This window comes from Saccopteryx bilineata, chromosome 2, assembly GCF_036850765.1.
Source record: "Saccopteryx bilineata isolate mSacBil1 chromosome 2, mSacBil1_pri_phased_curated, whole genome shotgun sequence".
Lineage (NCBI taxonomy): Eukaryota > Metazoa > Chordata > Mammalia > Chiroptera > Emballonuridae > Saccopteryx > Saccopteryx bilineata.
In genome coordinates, this window is record NC_089491.1 from 282,933,435 (window position 1) to 282,951,672 (window position 18,238).

General features: G+C 45.1%; 1 protein-coding gene across 4 annotated transcripts in view; it reads left to right on the forward strand.

The window, feature by feature from the left end:
- The window catches only part of DNM3 (dynamin 3), a 433,678-nt gene that overhangs the window by 170,454 nt on the left and 244,986 nt on the right, over positions 1-18,238 (forward strand). For 3 of the 4 annotated variants that reach the window (XM_066261164.1, XM_066261161.1, XM_066261165.1), the window contains exons 13-14: positions 11,031-11,082; positions 11,916-11,945. In XM_066261164.1, the coding sequence (XP_066117261.1) occupies positions 11,031-11,082; positions 11,916-11,945 (82 nt within the window). The remainder of the gene's footprint in view (positions 1-11,030; positions 11,083-11,915; positions 11,946-18,238) is intronic. The other variant, XM_066261163.1, reaches the window with a different exon arrangement.

The following is an 18,238-nucleotide window of genomic DNA, read 5'->3' on the forward strand; positions in this document are numbered from 1 at the left end:
AAGGCTACAGTTTAAATTTCTCCCTGGACTCTTCCTGAAACACTTTTCTCCTTGATTACTCGTTTATTTCTTTTTAAAGATAAATGATCCAGAGTTTACTTTTCCCAGTAAATTGCAGTATTTTCTACCTCAGAAGCTGTCGGGCTACACTATTATACTCACTAGGTTTTCAAAGGCATATAGTTCTGCAAATGTAAACACTCTCAAACACTGCCTCTTGGGGCCCCTCTGACGTCCAGGTGCCGCCCCCCCCCTCCCCCAGCCCTGAGATGGAGGAGGAACTATTAGGATACTGGGGAAGAGAAAGGAAGCATTGTTCGAAGATTGGGGGAGAGAAAGGAAGCATTGTTCCAACTGCTTTAGAAACCCAGCAGTTTTGTGCATTTCACATGGAGGTGAAACTTCACACCTAAACTTCCTTCCCGAAGGGGTGTGTCTGGTCTGGGTTGCATCCCGATCTTTTCTCCAGGTTTGCCCCTATAAGCTCTGGGGTATTTTTGGCAAGTCATTTGGCCTCTCTGTGGCTCAGTTTACTGCTCTGCCAAGTGGGATAATAAATCATCCCTGATCGGATACTTTCACGACTGTCGGGAGATCAAGTTAATGAAGTGTTTTGAGACTGCCTTTGGGAACTGTGGTGTAGACTGGGAAAGTGAGAAAGTGTTGTGTATATTATGCACTCATACACAGGCACATACAGACACACGCACACTCACAAACACGCACAGACAGTAGAGGCACAGACACACTTACAGGTACACAGTAACATTCAGAGACACACACAGAGACACTCAACACCAATACACAGGCACGGAGGAGTTTGCCTACTAGACGCACCATTTTACTCTGTTGTGACGTTGATAGCGATGGGAGCAGGCTTGCCCCCAGAGCATTTTCAGATCTCAGTACCCCCTCTGAACGTGATCACTCTGTCCAAGACTCAGAGGTCAGCGTACCTTCTATCCATCCGCTCACTCGAGTGATTTTAGGCCTGACATGGGATAATTACGGAGGTGAAGACGCATGCATTTTGAAACGTTTGTGGGGTTGTGTTATTTTTTGTGCTTTTAAAAATAAATTTAAAAAGTATGGTCGTAGCAATGGATTTTAAAGTTGGCAGGAGTGCTGTTTCCATCCAGGAAGAGAGTGAAGCCCTATTTGAAGACAATTATGTAAGTATCCTTAACCAGAGATAGGAACTTCAGGTCTCAAGTGGAGAAGAACAAGAATTTGTTTCATGAAATTTTTTTAGAAAATTTTAGTCAAAATGGGGGGGAGGGACCACTTTTCAAGTTTATGGGATGGTGAGGTACATAGTATTTTACACACATATCTTTTTTCCAACTGGGATGCCTTTTTGTTCGAAAAAATGGTTAAAAAGGAAAACAAAGTGCTAAATAGGAATTCTCAGAGCAGTGCTCAGAGCAGCTTGAAATTCTTCTGTCTGCAAGAGAATTTATTCTGCCATATTGAATTTGTGGAACTTTTTTTTCCATCTCCTAGCTATTTGTCAAACACGGACTATAAAATATGTACCATGTGTCACGGGTCCAAGTTAGGGCTGCTGGCTTGCTTTGGAATTTCCTGAATCCTGAAAACTTGATTGTTCAACTGTAATAGAGTTTCTGAACCTAAAAGTCCGGTCTCCCAGAAGAAAATCTCAACTTTCCTCATGACTTAAGGATTTTAATTCATCATTGTTCCTTGTTTAAAAAAGTACAACCTACGTTCTACTTTTATATATACAGTATGTCTGTAAAGTCATGGTGCACTTTTTTTGTTTTTGTTTTTGTTTTGTATTTTTCTGAAGCTGGAAACGGGGAGAGACAGTCAGACAGACTCCCGCATGCGCCCGACCGGGATCCACCCGGCACTCCCACCAGGGGGCGATGCTCTGCCCCTCCGGGGCATCGCTCTGCTGCGACCAGAGCCACTCTAGCGCCTGGGGCAGAGGCCAAGGAGCCATCCCTAGCGCCCGGGCCATCTTTGCTCCAATGGAGCCTTGGCTGCGGGAGAGGAAGAGAGAGACAGAGAGGAAGGAGGGGGGCGGGGGTGGAGAAGCAAATGGGCGCTTCTCCTATGTGCCCTGGCCGGGAATCGAACCCGGGTCCCCTGCACGCCAGGCCGACGCTCTACCGCTGAGCCAACCGGCCAAGGCTATGGTGCACTTTTGACCAGTCACAGGAAAGCAACAAAAGACGATAGAAATGTGAAATCTGCACCAAATAAAAGGAAAACCCTCCCAGTTTCTGTAGGATGATGGGGCAGCATGTGCGCATGTGTAGATGATGACATCACACTGTGTATATGGCGGAGCAGCCCATGGCCATGCCAGTCGAGAAGTGGATGGTACAGAGGAAAGTTCAGTGTGTTCTGTGGCTCAAATTTGAATCTGTGACCAAAGTGCAACATGAATATCGGCGCGTTTATAATGAAGTGCCACCACATAGGAATAACATTACTCAGTGGGATAAGCAGTTGAAGGAAACCAGCAATTTGGTGGAGAAACCCCGTTCTGGTAGGCCATCAGTCAGTGATGAGTCTGTAGAGGCTATACGGCATAGCTACCTAAGGAGCCCTAAAATATCTGTGTGTTGGCCCTGGCAGGTTAGCTCAGTGGTAGAGCGTCGACCTGGCGTGCGGGAGTCCCGGGTTCGATTCCCAGCCAGGGCACACAGGAGAAGCACCCATCTGCTTCTCTACCCCTCCCCCTCTCCTTCCTCTCTGTCTCTCTCTTCACCTCCCGCAGCTGAGGCTCCATTGGAGCAAGGTTTGCCCAGGTGCTGAGAATGGCTCTATGGCCTCTGCCTCAGGCGCTAGAATGGCTCTGATTGTGGCAGAGCGACGCCCTAGATGGGCAGAGCATCGCCCCCTGGTGAACATGCTGGGTGGATCCCAGTCGGGCGCATGCGGGAATCTGTCTGACTGCCTCCCCGTTTCCAACTTCAGAAAAAAAAAATCTGTGTGTGAGTCCACATCGAACTGCACTGAATAGATATGAAACTGGGAGAGTTTTCCTTTTATTTGGTGCAGATTTCACATTTCTATCGTCTTTTGTTGCTTTCCTTTGACGGGTCAAAAGTGCACCATGACTTTATGGACACACTGTATATATGTAACTAGTTTTCATTATTTAAGAAAAGAAGAGCTACTCCAAATGTTCCTCCATTTACTTTTTCCTCTCTCTGTAATCCTGCTCTTTGGCTAAAGGCAAGCTTGTTAGCCAGATGCCTGGGGAGGTGAATTTTCAAGTTCTCACACCCTTCCTCCTTTGTCCCATGGGCAGAACTCGCCTCCTCAGATGTCTGCAGTCCAGTAGCTGACGAGCATTTGGGGCTCCAGCTAGGAACCGATAGAGTAATAATCTCTCTGACACAAGCGTCAGACGAAGGTCTGGTTTTAAGTCCGCTGAGGAGGTCTCAGCACCTGTTTTCTCACAGCGGACACGGTGCAGGGTACTGAGTTCAGTGTTTGTTACATGAGCACCATGGAAATTCTGTGGGTTGTGACACCCCTGATACCTCTTTCCTGCTGCCATGTGACGAAAAGCAGTGTATGTGAACCTCGGCGCTAAATCCCAGGGCGGTCCTTCACATTCTTCCTGTGTTTCTCCACAATGTGTACTCGTATTCTATTCTCTAACAGTGTTTCCAGTTTCTGTTCTTATGTGAGAACATCCTCTCTTTTCTGGAACCAACACCTAGGGTCTTAGATTATAACTGGATCTTCCTTTGGACTCATATGCAAGTTGAACAATTACATGGTGCGTAGCTGACTGGGCTTCTTACCAGGTAGAAATACAGGGTTGAGCAACTTGCAGGGACATCCCGAATGCCACCCTTTAGCTGAAGTATACATTCCAGTGTTCCAAGCACCATTTAAAAAAAAAGTGGACTTCTGCTGTTCTTTTTCATGCTCAAGGCTGTTATTTTGAACTCTTATCTTCATTCTTAAAAATGAATCTCAGGCGATGAGTCATGCTTCTTTCATAGGGCCCCAAGTGTGGACTGTTGGCTTGCACAGTGTTCAGCCCAAGACCTCACCAAGGACCCTGCCGGTGGAATGTCGCTGCCGTCTACAGCTTTGCTCTGATTGGAGCAGCCAGGCCTGCCTATGATAAGCCGCACTCCGGGGACTCTCAGTCAGTGTTTCTGATACTTCCGGGGTAATAAACGAGCATTCTAGAAGAACTTTTCCACTCTAGAGCGGAGCTCTCCAATGAACTTCCTGAGAGATAGAAGTTATTTTTTATTCTGTGCTGTTCAGCACGGTGGCCACGTGTGACTGTTAAGGAGCAGAGCGGTGGCTAGGGAGACAGAGGGAGTGATGCAGAGGAAATAATGCTTTAATGAATTAAAGTTTGAATTTCAATAGCGGCATCTGGCTGTCTGCTACTGTACTGGACAGCACACACTTGAGGAGTATGGAGTATGGAGGGCCCAGCCCTTTGCTCAGGGTACTTCATTAGTGGGCCCTCCTTAGCTGACCACGTGGTGGTGACAACAGTGGTGCTACAGGCACAGAAGGAGGTAACGCTGTCAGCCACTGCTGAACAAGCCGTGAGGTTCAGGAACGAACAGTCCACCCTATAAACCCTCTGCCACTAGTGGACAAATGCTGAGGCTGTCCCTCCTAAGCCTTAGCCTGTAGGTTGCCATTGGCTCTTATTGTCTCTGTTGTGGCTGCTGCTGAAGTTTCCTGGAATTCTAAGTGTCCTCTGCAGACCAAGCGTGATGAGAGGAGGCGCAGCTGCTGTTCGCTGTGAAGCCTGTGTCTCTGAGGGGCCCTGTTGCCGTGGTGCGTCGGGGCGGGGCCCTCCTTGGGTTGGCTTAGCGTTTGTGCTCCTCCTCCGTTCTCCTTTCTCTTCTGGTCACTCCCCCTTGACCCTGCTGCTAGGCAGTCTCGTTTCCCCCAACCACTGTGCTCAGACTACTTTTGTCCAGGACGAAACAGTTAATCCAAAGGAAAGTTCTGAGTTCTGAGTTGGACTCCATGGACTACTTCTTGTTGGGAGATACAAGTGTGTGTGTGTGTGTGTGTGTGTGTGTGTGTGTGTGTACACACCCCTTTGTTTCAATGAGCCCCTGTGGTCCCCTGTTTCTCCCTTCTTTCTTAGGTTTATTCCAGTTGCTCAGACCAGAAGCCCGCCTGTCATCCATGACTCCTCCCCACCTTTGTTTCCCACCGTCTTTACCAAGTCCGTTTGATTCCACTTCTGATAGCTTTTGAAGTTGTCTAATCCTATCATCGTTGGCCTTTTTCGCAGGGTGCCCTGCGGGTCACTGCTGCCCTACCTCTGCTCTTCTCTTGCTTGGGTTACTACAAGGCTTCCTGCCTGTTGTCACATTCTTTATCACTGTCCCTGGCATTCCCTGGCATTCCCTGTCATTTTCAGGATCGAGTTGAAACTCCTTAGTGTGGTTTCCAAGGCTCCGTAGGGAACTCACCTCTCACTCACCTACTCACTTCTTCTGCCAACACTGTGCTACGTAATGTCAGTGGCGAGAGAGGTTAGAGATGCTCAGGTTCACACAGCACACCGCTGGCCAGCAGGGGGCAGACATGGTGGGAGAGGGGTGAAAGACTGGCCTGACATGGTCCTGTGTACTTAATGCAGGCACAGACCAAGATCTTTGGGAGTTCGTGGGAAGGAGAGATAACTGGAGGTTTCTAAGAAGGCACCATCCGGAAGTGGTACCTGATTGGACTGTGAAGGCTAGGCCGGACATCGGCAGTCGGAAGGAGGGGGCCCAGGCTGCCTGCTCTCTGTCGCCCCTGCCTCGGAGTCAGTGCTACCCGTTGCAGGGAGGTAATTTTTACTAAAACACTGCTTTGATCATGCCACTTGCTGGCTTTGAATACTTTTTGCTGCCTCTACTATAACAGCCAAGTTCTCCAAAATTGGCCCTTATATCCAGTCATTGTACTAGATGGCTTTTAAGGTCATTGATAAACCTGAGCCTGCGATTATATAATTTTGCCATAATAGTTTTACTTTCCACAACTTTCCTATACACCTTGTTTTTCGACCTCCTGGCTTTGCTAATCCTACACCATTCCCTTGGAATGCACTTGGCTGTCTTCCACAATTAAAATTTTACTTTTCTTCAAGCTTTCTGTGAAAACTTCAGGTCATATCAGACCAAAACAACCTCTTTTTGTTTGTCTCTGAACAGTCAGAGCAATGCCTATGCATAGGATTCATTTGGTACACAGTCACACGCCCCTAGGCACACCCTCCTGTTATTTGAATCTTTTATTGTATGTACACATGGAAAAGGACAGGAACAAATATGTAAAAAAAAATTGAGCTAAGTGGTAACATGGATTTCTTTTTCTTTGAATGTCTTCCAGTGTGCTCTTATATTTACAAAAATTGAAACCTCTTGTTATATACTTTTAAAATCATTATGTCTCTGAACATTAAACTAATAAACCTAATTTGGCTTCTGGAAAGCTTCCGCAGTGACTTGTTTGCAGTAGGGATTTATACGATTAACAACAAACATACACGCATAATAAGAAGCTGGGGGGGGTAATTATAGCCCACACAGGAAACAAGTACTTTGGGGAGGGGCTTTGTATTGCATCCTCACATGTTTACTCTGACAGAACTTATTCTTCCCTTGTCGTGTTTTGTGTGTGTATCCTGCCACCCACACCAGATAAGCTGTAGGCATCTGATTACAAGGACCAGCCCTAAACACAAGGTCATCATGTGTTTATAGCTTCAGATAGCTGGTGCCCTACCATATTTTGACGTATGTCAGGTGAACACATTACACGTCGGTCTGTGTTATAGTGTTGCAGAGATAAGCAGTTTAGTAGCTACGACCGAGATTCTGTCCCAAGGCTCACATATATTGTACTTGCAGGTCCTTACGTGATTTCCCATGAAGGCATTTCTAAATATTTTGAAATACTTTTAGTTCAGTTATCGCTGCATACACAAGAATTATGATAATGGATGTTTTCTCCTGAGGCAGTCTCTTTTTTTATGATGTTATTGATGGAGTAACCTCATGTACCTAAATCTGTTAATAGCACCTTTGGATTCATGGGGCCAGTTGCTGCAGAAAGAGTACTCTTTAGATGGCAAGTGTAGGTAATTTGGTGTTTGTTCTAACACTAATATTTGAGGTTGGCTGTGAAATCAGTTTCTGTATCGTCCTTCAAATGGTAGATCCTAAATATGTATTATTTAGTAGACACAAATTCTGTCGGTGGGAAGTACCTTGCCCTGGTATAGCTCAGAAGCCTCTGAGAGTAACTGCATCTTAAGACATCTTGGTTCTAAAAAAAAATCCTAAGAATAGCTTGTCCGGTTCCTGACCTCTGGTCTCTTGTCTTTTAACACATGCACACACATACACACTCACTTCACAGCTAAGAAGCGGAGGTACATGTAGGTCATACTCAGCCTCTGATGGCAGAAGGACTCATCAAGAATCTGTGTCTTTTGCTTTATACCCTGCTCTTTTTCTCTCGTGTGATTTTAAGGGAGCCTACATGTAATGCAAGGGTTCCCAATGTTTGGGTCGGTCATAGGTTTGGAGTTATCACTACAAGTCAGTGATTTATTTAAAAACAAACTCTACACACAGTTATGGTACTTGGAAGAGGTGAGCCTCCCCAGGAAGAAGGCCTAATCACATTACATTAGCCGCTTTCTCATTTCTTCCTGGAAGATGGGAAGGCTCTCGGGAAAGAGAAAGCGTGGGAAGTCCGGTGGCCCGGGCAGGCCAGTGCTTTAGACGCGCTCCTTGCTTCAGGGCGCGGTGAGCGCATCTGACCCCTGGCCTTGGACACAGCCTCGCCGCAGAGCCCGGGGTAACATAGGTTGGGATTATGTAGAGACATGGTTGAAGAGAGATGACTGATGTTCATAGTGATTAAGACTTGAGCATTGAACTAAAACCTCGAAAAATAACGAAAAAAGAGGAAAGAAGAAATAAGCTAAAACCCTAAAATGAGCCAATGAGAAAACAAAAACACACACAAAGCATCTTTAGTAATTAAAGACAGCACAGCTTCTCACCACCCACCCCTCCCCCACCCCCACTGGACGGCAGAATACGGGCTTTCACCAGTGTGAGCAAAGGGAAGCAGCTTACACGCATCACGGGCGATCACGAAAGACTGCTATTTTGAACAACTGTTCTAAGAGTGGCGCCATCCCCAGTGTGCCACTGCACCATGCTATCCCATCACTTTATAAGCAGCTGATTCATGACTTTGCCTTTTTCTCTGTTTTAGACTATTTCATCGATCTCCAAAACAGCTTTTTATAAACTATGAAACCGCCAGTGAGAGGGTTCAGTACCACAAGTCTCCCCACAGTAACCAAAAATGAGTTGTGTTTTCTGATATTGATCGATGTATTTACTCATAGAGTCACCCAAAGAAAGCCTTAATTCTTTTGAAAGATCAAGTAGCGTAGTGCCTAAACATGTGGGCTGTGGGGTTAAATCGGTGGGGTCATCTCTGGCTCTTAACCCCTGTGAGTCATATTATAATGGTATTGACCTCACTGGGCTTTTTCATCAACAGAAGCCAATCCCAGTGTATGCCAGGTAGCTTCTAGGCACTGGGAGTCGTGCAGTGAATGAAACTGACATTCTAATAATGGAGGGAGATAGACAACACACACACAAAACATCAGTGAACTATATAGTATGTTTGAAGGTGAAAAATGCCATAGGGAAAAATTGTGCAGTGTCAAGGGAATGAGAGTCTTGGAAGAAGGGAGACACACAGTTTTGAAGAGTGGTCACAGCAGATGTCACTGAAAAGATAAACTTGAACAAAGACTCGAAGGAGGTGATGTCAGGAGCCGTGGTCCTCTGTGAAAGTGGAGTCCACGGAGAGGGAGCTGCTAGCACAGGCGTTTTGAGGTGGGCAGGTGGGGTTGAGCAAAGAAAAAAAAGCGATTGGTGTGGCTGGACCTCTCCGATGACTCCAGTGAACGAGGTGGAGAGGAGTCGAAGAAACAGAGGGTGGGGGTCCGTCGAACAGAGCCTCGTGGACCATCGAAGGACTTTGACTTTCATCGGGATGGTGTTGCATGGCAGTAGAGTTTTGAGCAAAAATGTGAGAGGGTCCCCCTTTAGAGAGGACCACTCTGGTTTCTAGGTTGAGAACAGACGTTGGGGGACTGCTGTGGGAGCAGAGACCAGAGAGGAAGATATAGCAAGAGTGTAGGGAGCGATCATGGCGGCATGGACCAAGGCGGTCACATTGGAAGTGGGGAGAAGATGTTGAGTTTTAAATACATTGGAAGGGGTAGCACTAGTAGCACTTGCTGATGACTAGATGTCAAGTGTTAGAGAAAGAGGAAGCAAGGATTTGGGCTTAAGCACATGGAAATACAGATTTAGGAAAGGGAAGACTGGCCTGACCTGTGGTGGCACAGTGGATAAAGCATCAACCTGGATCTCTGAGGTCGCTGGTTCAAAGCCCTGGGCTTGCCTGGTCAAGGCATATACAAGAAACAACTACTATGAGTTGATGTTTCCCACTCTGCCCCCCTCCCCACCTTTCTCTCTCTCCCCAGTTTCTATAAATAAAAAAATAAATAAAATTTTAAAAAAAGAAGGAGAAGACTATGGGTGGAGGGCCCTGGCCTGTTGGCTCAGTGGTAGAGCGTCGGCCTGGCATGCAGGAGTCCCGGATTCGATTCCCAGCCAGGGCACACAGGAGAAGCGCCCATCTGCTTCTCCACCCCTCCCCCTCTCCTTCCTCTCTGTCTCTCTCTTCCCCTCCTGCAGCCATGGCTCCATTGGAGCAAAGTTGGCCTGGGTACTGAGGATGGCTCTGTGGTCTCTGCCTCAGGAGCTAGAATGGCTCTGGTTGCATCAGAGCGACACCCCAGATGGGCAGAGCATCGCCCCCTGGTGGGCTTGCCAGGTGGATCCCCGTCAGGCGCATGCGGGAGTCTGTCTGACTGCCTCCCCGTTTCCAACTTCAGAAAAATACAAAAAAAAAAAAAAAAAGACTGTGGGTGGAGTTCTATTGTAGAATATTAAGTTTGAGGAGCCCGTTAGACATCCAAGTGGAGATGTTGAATTGTCAAAAATGTGTGTGAGTCAAGAGTTGAGGAGACAAGTCCAACCTGGTCACAAAGACTTTGGGATCTGGAGTCAAACTATTTGGTACAACCATTTATTAGCCGAGTCACTTTGGGAAATCCATTCAGCTACTGTTTCTCTCCATCCAAAAGAAACAAAAACAAAAAGAATAGTTGCAACTATATCATGGGAAAATAAATTAAAATCACTAGTATCTGTAAAGCACTTGGAACATGGCATAGACTTAACACCATAACTGTCCGTTTCCAGCACAACCGTTCCTGCACCCGCAGGACATCCCGAGTGCCACCTCTGCTCATGGTTAACAACGCAGCAGCCCTTTTCTCCTTGGGGTGTGACTGCGTTTTTGGTTTGTGGCTGTTAATTGGGATTAGGAGTTCCACTGAGTTGGTTTTTCTTCCAGAATTAAACTGACCTGGATTTTTTTTTTTTTGTATTTTTCCAAAGTGAGAAGCAGGGGGAGGCACTCAGACTCCCGCATACACCCTACCAGGATCCACCCAGCATGCCCACCAAGGGGTGATGCTCTGCCCATCTGGGGCATTGCCCCATTGCAACTGGAGCCATTCTAGCACCTGAGACGGAGGCCATGGAGCTATCCTCAGTGCCCAGGCCAACTTTTGCTCCAATGGAGCCTTGGCTGCAGGAGAGGAAGAGAGAGATAGAGAGAAAGGAGAGGGGGAGGGGTGGAGAAGCAGATGGGTGCCTCTTCTGTGTGCCCTGGCCGGGAATCAAACCAGGGACTTCCACATACCGGGCCGATGCTATACCGCTGAGCCAATCAGCTAGGGTGTGACCTGGATTTTTGATGTTAGCATTGCCTCGGTTGTTGATCATGTTTATAAAGCCTGTGTGTATGTTAGTATCTGTTACTTGTTTAGAAAAAAAAAAAGAGAGACAATCACACGTTTCTTCAGTGTGGCTCTCCTTTGCTTTTCTCAGTGCTCAGCAGAGGAGCAGCCAGGTCCACAAGAAAAACACCATTGGAAACCAGGTAGGAACCGCTTCAAAGAACCAGCGCATGCATGCCCCAAAGAGTTTTCGCTTGATTGACTCTTTTTTAATGCAAATTAATCACGTGCACATTTTTTGTTGGAAAGGCAGCTTTCCATTTTGTTTTGTTTTGGCTTTTTAAAGTTTTTAGAGCAAATTGTATTTTTTTTCTTTTGGCTTCATTCTGCAGTTAACCCTATTGATTTAGTTTCAGTAACTTTTCTTGCTCTTTGCTCCGCTTTTCAAATTTGACTCCTCGTGTCTTACTTTGCTTGCTTGCGTTGCCAGTGAACTTGATTTAACAATAAGTCCACGAGTCAGGTCAAGGTTAAAAGATGGTGAGTAGCTGCATGAGCTTTCTGATGCTGCCGACTAGTTCACACGTTTGCACAGCTTGGTAACAGTGAAGGGACAGCTCACTGAGAGAAGGCAGCTGCCACATCTCACCGCTGCCACCCCAAATTTCTGCTGCTTGATAACGGTGTTCATTCCTCCGAAGATCTGATCTTTCTAGCTTTGCGTTAACGGCTGACCCACTGTTTCAGACTAACAGCGCTCTCCGGAGATTGCGTTAACTACCGGCAGTTTTCTGTCTCTTTCGTGTTTTATGTGATAATGAATATTTTGCATTGTTATTTCTTTTCAAGTCAAAACAATGATGACGTTATAGTTTTGGTTCTTTTTTTTTTTTATTCAGAGGTACAATTATTGAACAAATTGAAACCTCTGCTCTAGATTGCTCTTCCATTGTTTTGAAAGAAGAGGTAATAACAGACTTTATTTTAAAAACTTTTTTTTTTCTGAACTAAAGCATATAATTCTTTGCTATTTCAGGGAACCAATCTTCCGCCTTCAAGGCAAATTGTACGAGCTAAGTTCTGTAAGCTTTACTGTTGCTTTTTCATTTAGCTTCCTATGGGCACAGTTTGTCTTTAACTGATTAACCCAACTAGCGCTTGCTACTAATTTTTTTTTAACTTAGGTTGTCTTGTCCATAACACCCTATCATTGAAATTAAAAAAATCCTCTTAAGAGGGTTCATCCCTTCACTGCTAATAACTTGCTGTGATTGAAAAGTATGAACTAGTAAACCCTAAAATGCTGTAGTAATAAACCCTTAACATTGTGGGTGCTTTGATATTTCTCTAATTTTAATGGACCTTAAAATAATTAAAATCATTAATGATCTCCACCTCTGTCCCTTTATGCTATGTTGTTATATGGTGTAAGCCTTTGTATGATACTCTTTCCAAATAAATGTTGATGACGCTTCTACAAGGTGGGTGAACACTGAACATCTGATTCATTGTATTTGTTGACAAGCCTTCTGAGTTCCATTTATTTGTATTTATTTTTTTAAAATAATAAAAAACAAAATTGGTTGCAATTTCATATGGTTTTACAGTGGAACCTTTTAAAAACAGACATTCTGTTTTCATTTTATGGAAGTATAAAACCACTGTCAAATTACTAGCACAGTCATTTTTTTTTTAATGATTGCACTCTCCTATCTACCACGGACGAAGCAGGCCTTCAAGTCTTCCTTCTCACCGCTCCCAAGCTGAGAACGAGATTGGACCATGGGCCAATTATTTGCCCTATGTTGTTTTGGAAGAAACAGATTTTGGAGCTAGACATCCCTGGGTTCAAATTCTGATCTGTCACTTAGTAGCCATGTGGCCTTGGACAAGTTGAGTCTGACTTTGCTCAGTTGGGTGGTGGAAAGAACAGAAATGATCTCCACAGGGTGATTGGGAGGATATGATATAAGATACATAGTGAGGTCCTGGATATGTGTCTGGGAAAGCAGTGGTTTTCAACTGCTATCTCTGTAATCACTGGGTCTGTAATCTTCATACAACATCAGGGTGGTTAACTCTTTCACGGACTGGCACCAAATTTCTGGCGGACCGGCAGTGGTCCGTGGAGCGGCGGTTGAAAACCATTGCCATAAAGAGCAGACACCTTGCTCCCAGCAGGTAGGTGCTGCTTTTTGAAACTTTTAGGGGAGAAGACACATAAAGTGTAAGAAAATAATGAACACTAATAAAATGAGAACAGTAAAAAGACTTGAGAAAGTTAGGAGCCGTGACAGATTGTTCAGAAGATTGCAATGTTGGGAGGAAGGCCTGGTCGTGAGGTGGAGGACGTTCCTGGGAGTCTTCTCCGGGATCCACGCGTCTCCAGCTCAGGGAAGCGTTCACTTACTAGGGAAGCAATAACCAGCGGCATTCGTGTGCACTCTGCATCACATCCGAAGGGAAACTCCGAACCAGATTTCAATTCTATTGCTTCCAAATGCTCAGATCATGCTAATGTGTTTTTGTGACTTTTCTTTTTCTGAGCACTTCAAAGCCCACACATTATGAAAGTTTTATAACTCCAAAGATAATAGGGTTGGGAGAATGTTATAATAGGATGCAGATACTTTATCCAAACCCCTAGCATCCAATTGTGCCCTGAAAACCAGAATTTTTTGAGTTTTAGAAAAACAATACATCATCTATATTTTATATTACCCAATATTTCTGTGGGGTCAGAGGCAGCGAAACAAATGAATTGTTACACCAGATAGATGACCTGAAAGATACAGATACTTTCATGTCAAGTCAGGTTGTGCTGACAAATTTGTTTAAAAAAACAAACAACCATCTTAATTTGCAAGTAATGGATTATGAACCTGAATATCTTACTTCTTGGAATCAAATGCAATAATTACGTGCAATACAGTCTAATTTAAGGACTTTTTATATTTTTTTTTGTATTTTTCCAAAGTGAGAAGCATGGGGTGGGAGTGAAGCATGCCCACCAGGGGGCAATACTCGGCCCCTCTGGGGTGTTGCTCCATTGTGGTCAGAGCCAGTCTAGCACCTGAGGCGGAGGCCATGGAGCCATCCTCAATGCCTGGGCCAACTTTGCTCCAGTGGAGCCTTGGCTGCAGGAAGGGAAGAAAGAGATAGAGAGGAAGGAGAGGGGGAAGGATGGAGAAGCAGATGGGTGCTTCTCCTGTGTGCCCTGACCGGGAATCGAATCTGGGACTTCCACACGCCAGACTGACGTTCTACCACTGAGCTAACCATCCAGGGCTAGGGAATTCTTTATTGTTGTTCTTCTTAGGAGAAATGAACCGGAATGACTCGAAACCATTTTCTTTATGAATCTGAATATCTGGTGTTGATTTGGGTTTGTATTAAAACAGCTTCACCAGGCATAAGGCTCAAAGGCAGGGAGGCTTGGAGCCCAACTTGCCAACTGCCACCAGCTCTTCTGGTCGGGTGCTGAAACCCTGCTGGGTCCTAGAAAGTGGCTCATCCATCCTGATAGCCTTCTAAGGCTCCTGGTTGTAAGAGATTGCTGTGCAGAGTCTGTACTGAGATATGTTAGAAGGATTTAAGGAAAGCAAAACTCCTTTTTAAAATCTAAATGCCATTCACTTTTTTACCTGCCTGGAAATTTGCTTAGATGTTTCACAAGTGGATGTCGGCAAACGTACAAAAATAGATGAGCGCGCAATTCGCCTCAGGTTGGACTGATAAAAAATTTAGATTTAGACTTCATTCAGTCCTTTATTCATCAAATGTGTTCAAAACCTATTAGTGCCCAAACAGTGGGAGGTGTTGAAGACAGTGATGAGTAAGTCAGAGGCCCCCGCTCGGGAGCTCACAGCCCAGTGGGGGGAGGGTACAAAAGCAAATTGAAGACTGCTTCCCTTTTCAAGGCTAGTTCCTCTGGTGGAGGGGTTGTGAAATCACCCTCCCAACCTGTGGCTAAGGGCTCACGGAAATGTCATTTCTGTGAGAGGTTGGCCCTTGACCACTGGACCTAAAGACACCCTCACCCCCAGTGTCTGGCTATTACCTTATCTATTATTTTTCATCTTACTTACTTCCCTAGGATGACCTATGCTACATTAAAGATATTTTTCATGATGTTGAAAGCAATGGAACATCACTGTAACGTTTTAGGCATGACCATATTAACATATTAGAAATCTAGCTTGTTCTGCCTGTTGTGTGGAGAAAGTTCTGGAGGCAGGACAAGGTTAGAAAAAGAAGACTAGTTTGGAGGCTGTTGCTGACAAGAGGTTTTGGTGATCTGGGCCAGACTATTAGTACTGGATTGGCAGAAAGGCTGATGAGGTTGGGAGAATGGAGGAGGAAGAATCGAAAGAATTTGTGATGAGCTCAGTGTTAGGAAGAGGTCTACAGATCATTAGCAAGGCTGGTCAGATATCCAGTTTAGGCACAGGGGTGGTGCTCTTCTGGAGAAAGGAACAGAGTGAGAAACCTAGATTTGGACTCAGAAGGGTTTTTTTTTGTTTGTTTTTTTGGTTTTTTTAGTGTGAGTTACTGTGAGAGACCGGAGTAAAAATGTCCAGTGGGAAGTTTATGAAAGTGTCTACAGTTCAGAAGAGACAGAACCTATTCCAAAGGTCGAAGGGATCCATCAAAGGATTTCCAATAGAGAAGGGATATCAACTGATTTGTGTGTTAGAAAGATATGGGTGTCAGTCTTATAGAGCAGTGTGGAGAAGTAAATCTAGAGATATGGAAATTGGTGAAGAGGTTTTTGAAGTAGTTCAGGTAAGAAAATACAAACGTCACTGGCAGGAGATATATAGAAAGAACAGATTCAACATACACTTAGCAGGTGGAAAGAATTAGGACTAGTTCTGGAAATGTTAACTCATTCTCCAAGGCTATGGCTGAGGGACGCACTATTGGGAGTATGGAGGAAGGAGGAACAGATTTCAGGGCCGATTGTAGAAGGGATTTCAGTTTTGGACATACATATTTTGTGCCTATTGGCGACATCAGTAGAGTTTGTGGTTCAAGACTTGTCTAGACTATAGATAGGAGTTTTACCATGTACTTGGTAGCTGATGCAGTAGAAGTTGATGAGATCATGTTCGGAGGATAAGTTCACAGGAGGAAGTATGGGAATTTACAGGATGATGGAGAAAGAAGGGTTTGGAAAAGTGAGGAACTGAAAATGAGTCTAAGAAGTGATGAGAGAGGTAGGAAAACTTGGAGAGTAGTAGAATGAAAGCCAAGGGAAAAGAGCATTTTGGGATGGGGCGGGAAAGGTCTGACAATATTAGATGTTTCCGAGAGCTCAAGAAACATGGGAGTAAATACCAATAGTTGGGCTGGTAGAAGATCCCAGGCAGGTCATATCAATCCTTCTGGTCTGGCAAATTGTGCTCCTACTCTATAGCTGAAAGGTAGCATAGAGTGGAGAAAGCAGACCAAGAAATTGATACCTTGAGCTGGGGGTCTTTCTTAGGGAGACAGCATGTAAGGTCAAGAGAGCAGATGAGTTAAAGTTTTGAAGAGAGGTTGAAATAAAAGACTGTGTCATCTGATAGGAATGATTTTCACTGATGTATTTGTCAGGACAGGTCAACCAAGTAACAAACAATCCCAGAATTTCAGTAGCTTACCGTAACACAAGTTCAATTCAACCAGCCATGACAAACCAGGGAGGGCCCTTGAGATGGGGGGGGGGGGCGCAGCCCTGCTTTGCATGGTAAGTCCTAGACTTTGGGGTTCTCTTCATTCTTCCAGCAGATGGGAAAGAGGAAGCAGCTTGAGTGAGGGGGGTTTGTAAGAAGCAGCCCATCAATGACATGTCATTTTCATTTCCATTCCATTGACCTTCACTCAGGGATTTGGCCCCACCTCACTGAAGGGAAGCTCACACCCAGGGACAAGAAAATACAAAAGGTGATGTTGATTGAAACTGGAAAGGAAGTAGGTGAGTCAGGCCACTGAAAGTGGGGGTTTTACTAAAATTGGAGAAGTTTGTATCAGTGTTAAGGCAAAGAGGTGGTGGGGTCGGAGGTTGAAGTCAGTGAGTGGGATGTTGTCTCTCAAGGTCAAGGGGATGACACCTGAGCATCAGAGATGTTATTGGAACAAAAGGGGACAGACACTGGAGGAGAGGAAACAGGTGATAGCTACAGACATTTATGGAACACTGTCTGTTTTTAGAAGGCATGGGCAGTTGAGGAGAAATGGTGAGACAGTATCCTGGATTTGAATATGTTAAGGCCGAGGGTATATTGTGACCAAGAGGATTGGTGTGGCATTTACATGACAGATAATCCACTTCTTTAGCTACTAGAACCTGGAGAGAGAGGTCCAGCTGACGTGCTTCTTGGCCCAGGCTGCATCCAGCTGCATTTGTACAAGTAGGGAGAGCAGGTACTTGCCTGGGGGTCAGGGTGCCTCCTGGTCCCAGGTTTTGTTCCCCACCAGTGGGCCTTCTGCTCTTACTGTGGATCAGAGTGTGAAATCTGGCTTTCCCAAACCTGTCATCTCCTGACAACATTCTTGAATTGTAGGCTGCAAGCACAAGAGGTTTTTTGTTTGTTTGTTTTTATTTTGTTTTTTTTTTTAAATCAAAACAGGGCTTCTTTCCTCCCTCCTCTCTGAAAGCTAGTGTTAGTAGATGTTAGTAGCCTCTTTTTCTTAGGACGTCCCACTAATTTCAAGAGTCATCAACACATCCCAACTTCCTGAAATACTGCTCCCAAGACCCTTGGCTCTTTGACCTCTGTAAGTACACGGTTTGAGCCCAAGGTTAAGAGAGGCAGAGGTGAATCAGATCTTTTACAACTGGGTTACAAATATTGCCACCTTCCTAGCCTCCTCACAGCCCTCCCTCTTTACCCCACTCAGCCAGTCCCCCTTTCATGGCCTGTCACTCTTAAAATCCACCCTTGGCTATCTGTTTCTGTATCAGGATTCCTTCAGAAAGTCCATTTCAGAAAAATTCAAAAACCATCGGAAAAGAGCAAATTTGTTAGCTTACATAATTGAACATTTCAGGGATGGAGTTAGCACTCTTTTATTTGTGGTTGATGCACTGATTTGATGAACCACCTGAACTGAATGAACTCTTTCCATTTTTTTGGTTTTGCTTCTTTGCTGTTGGCTCCCTTCTTGGGCCCACAAAGCTTGCAGTGTGGCAGCCATAGACCCTGGGAGATTTCCTTTCTAGTTTGAATCCAGCAGAAATAAATGAGTTTCTAGAGAAATTGAGGCTCCCATTGATTGGTCAGGCTTGGATCATGTGCTCGTTCCCAAGCCAATTACTGCGGCCAGAGAATGAGATGTACTGATTGGCTGAGGCCTGATCACATGGGCTGGAAG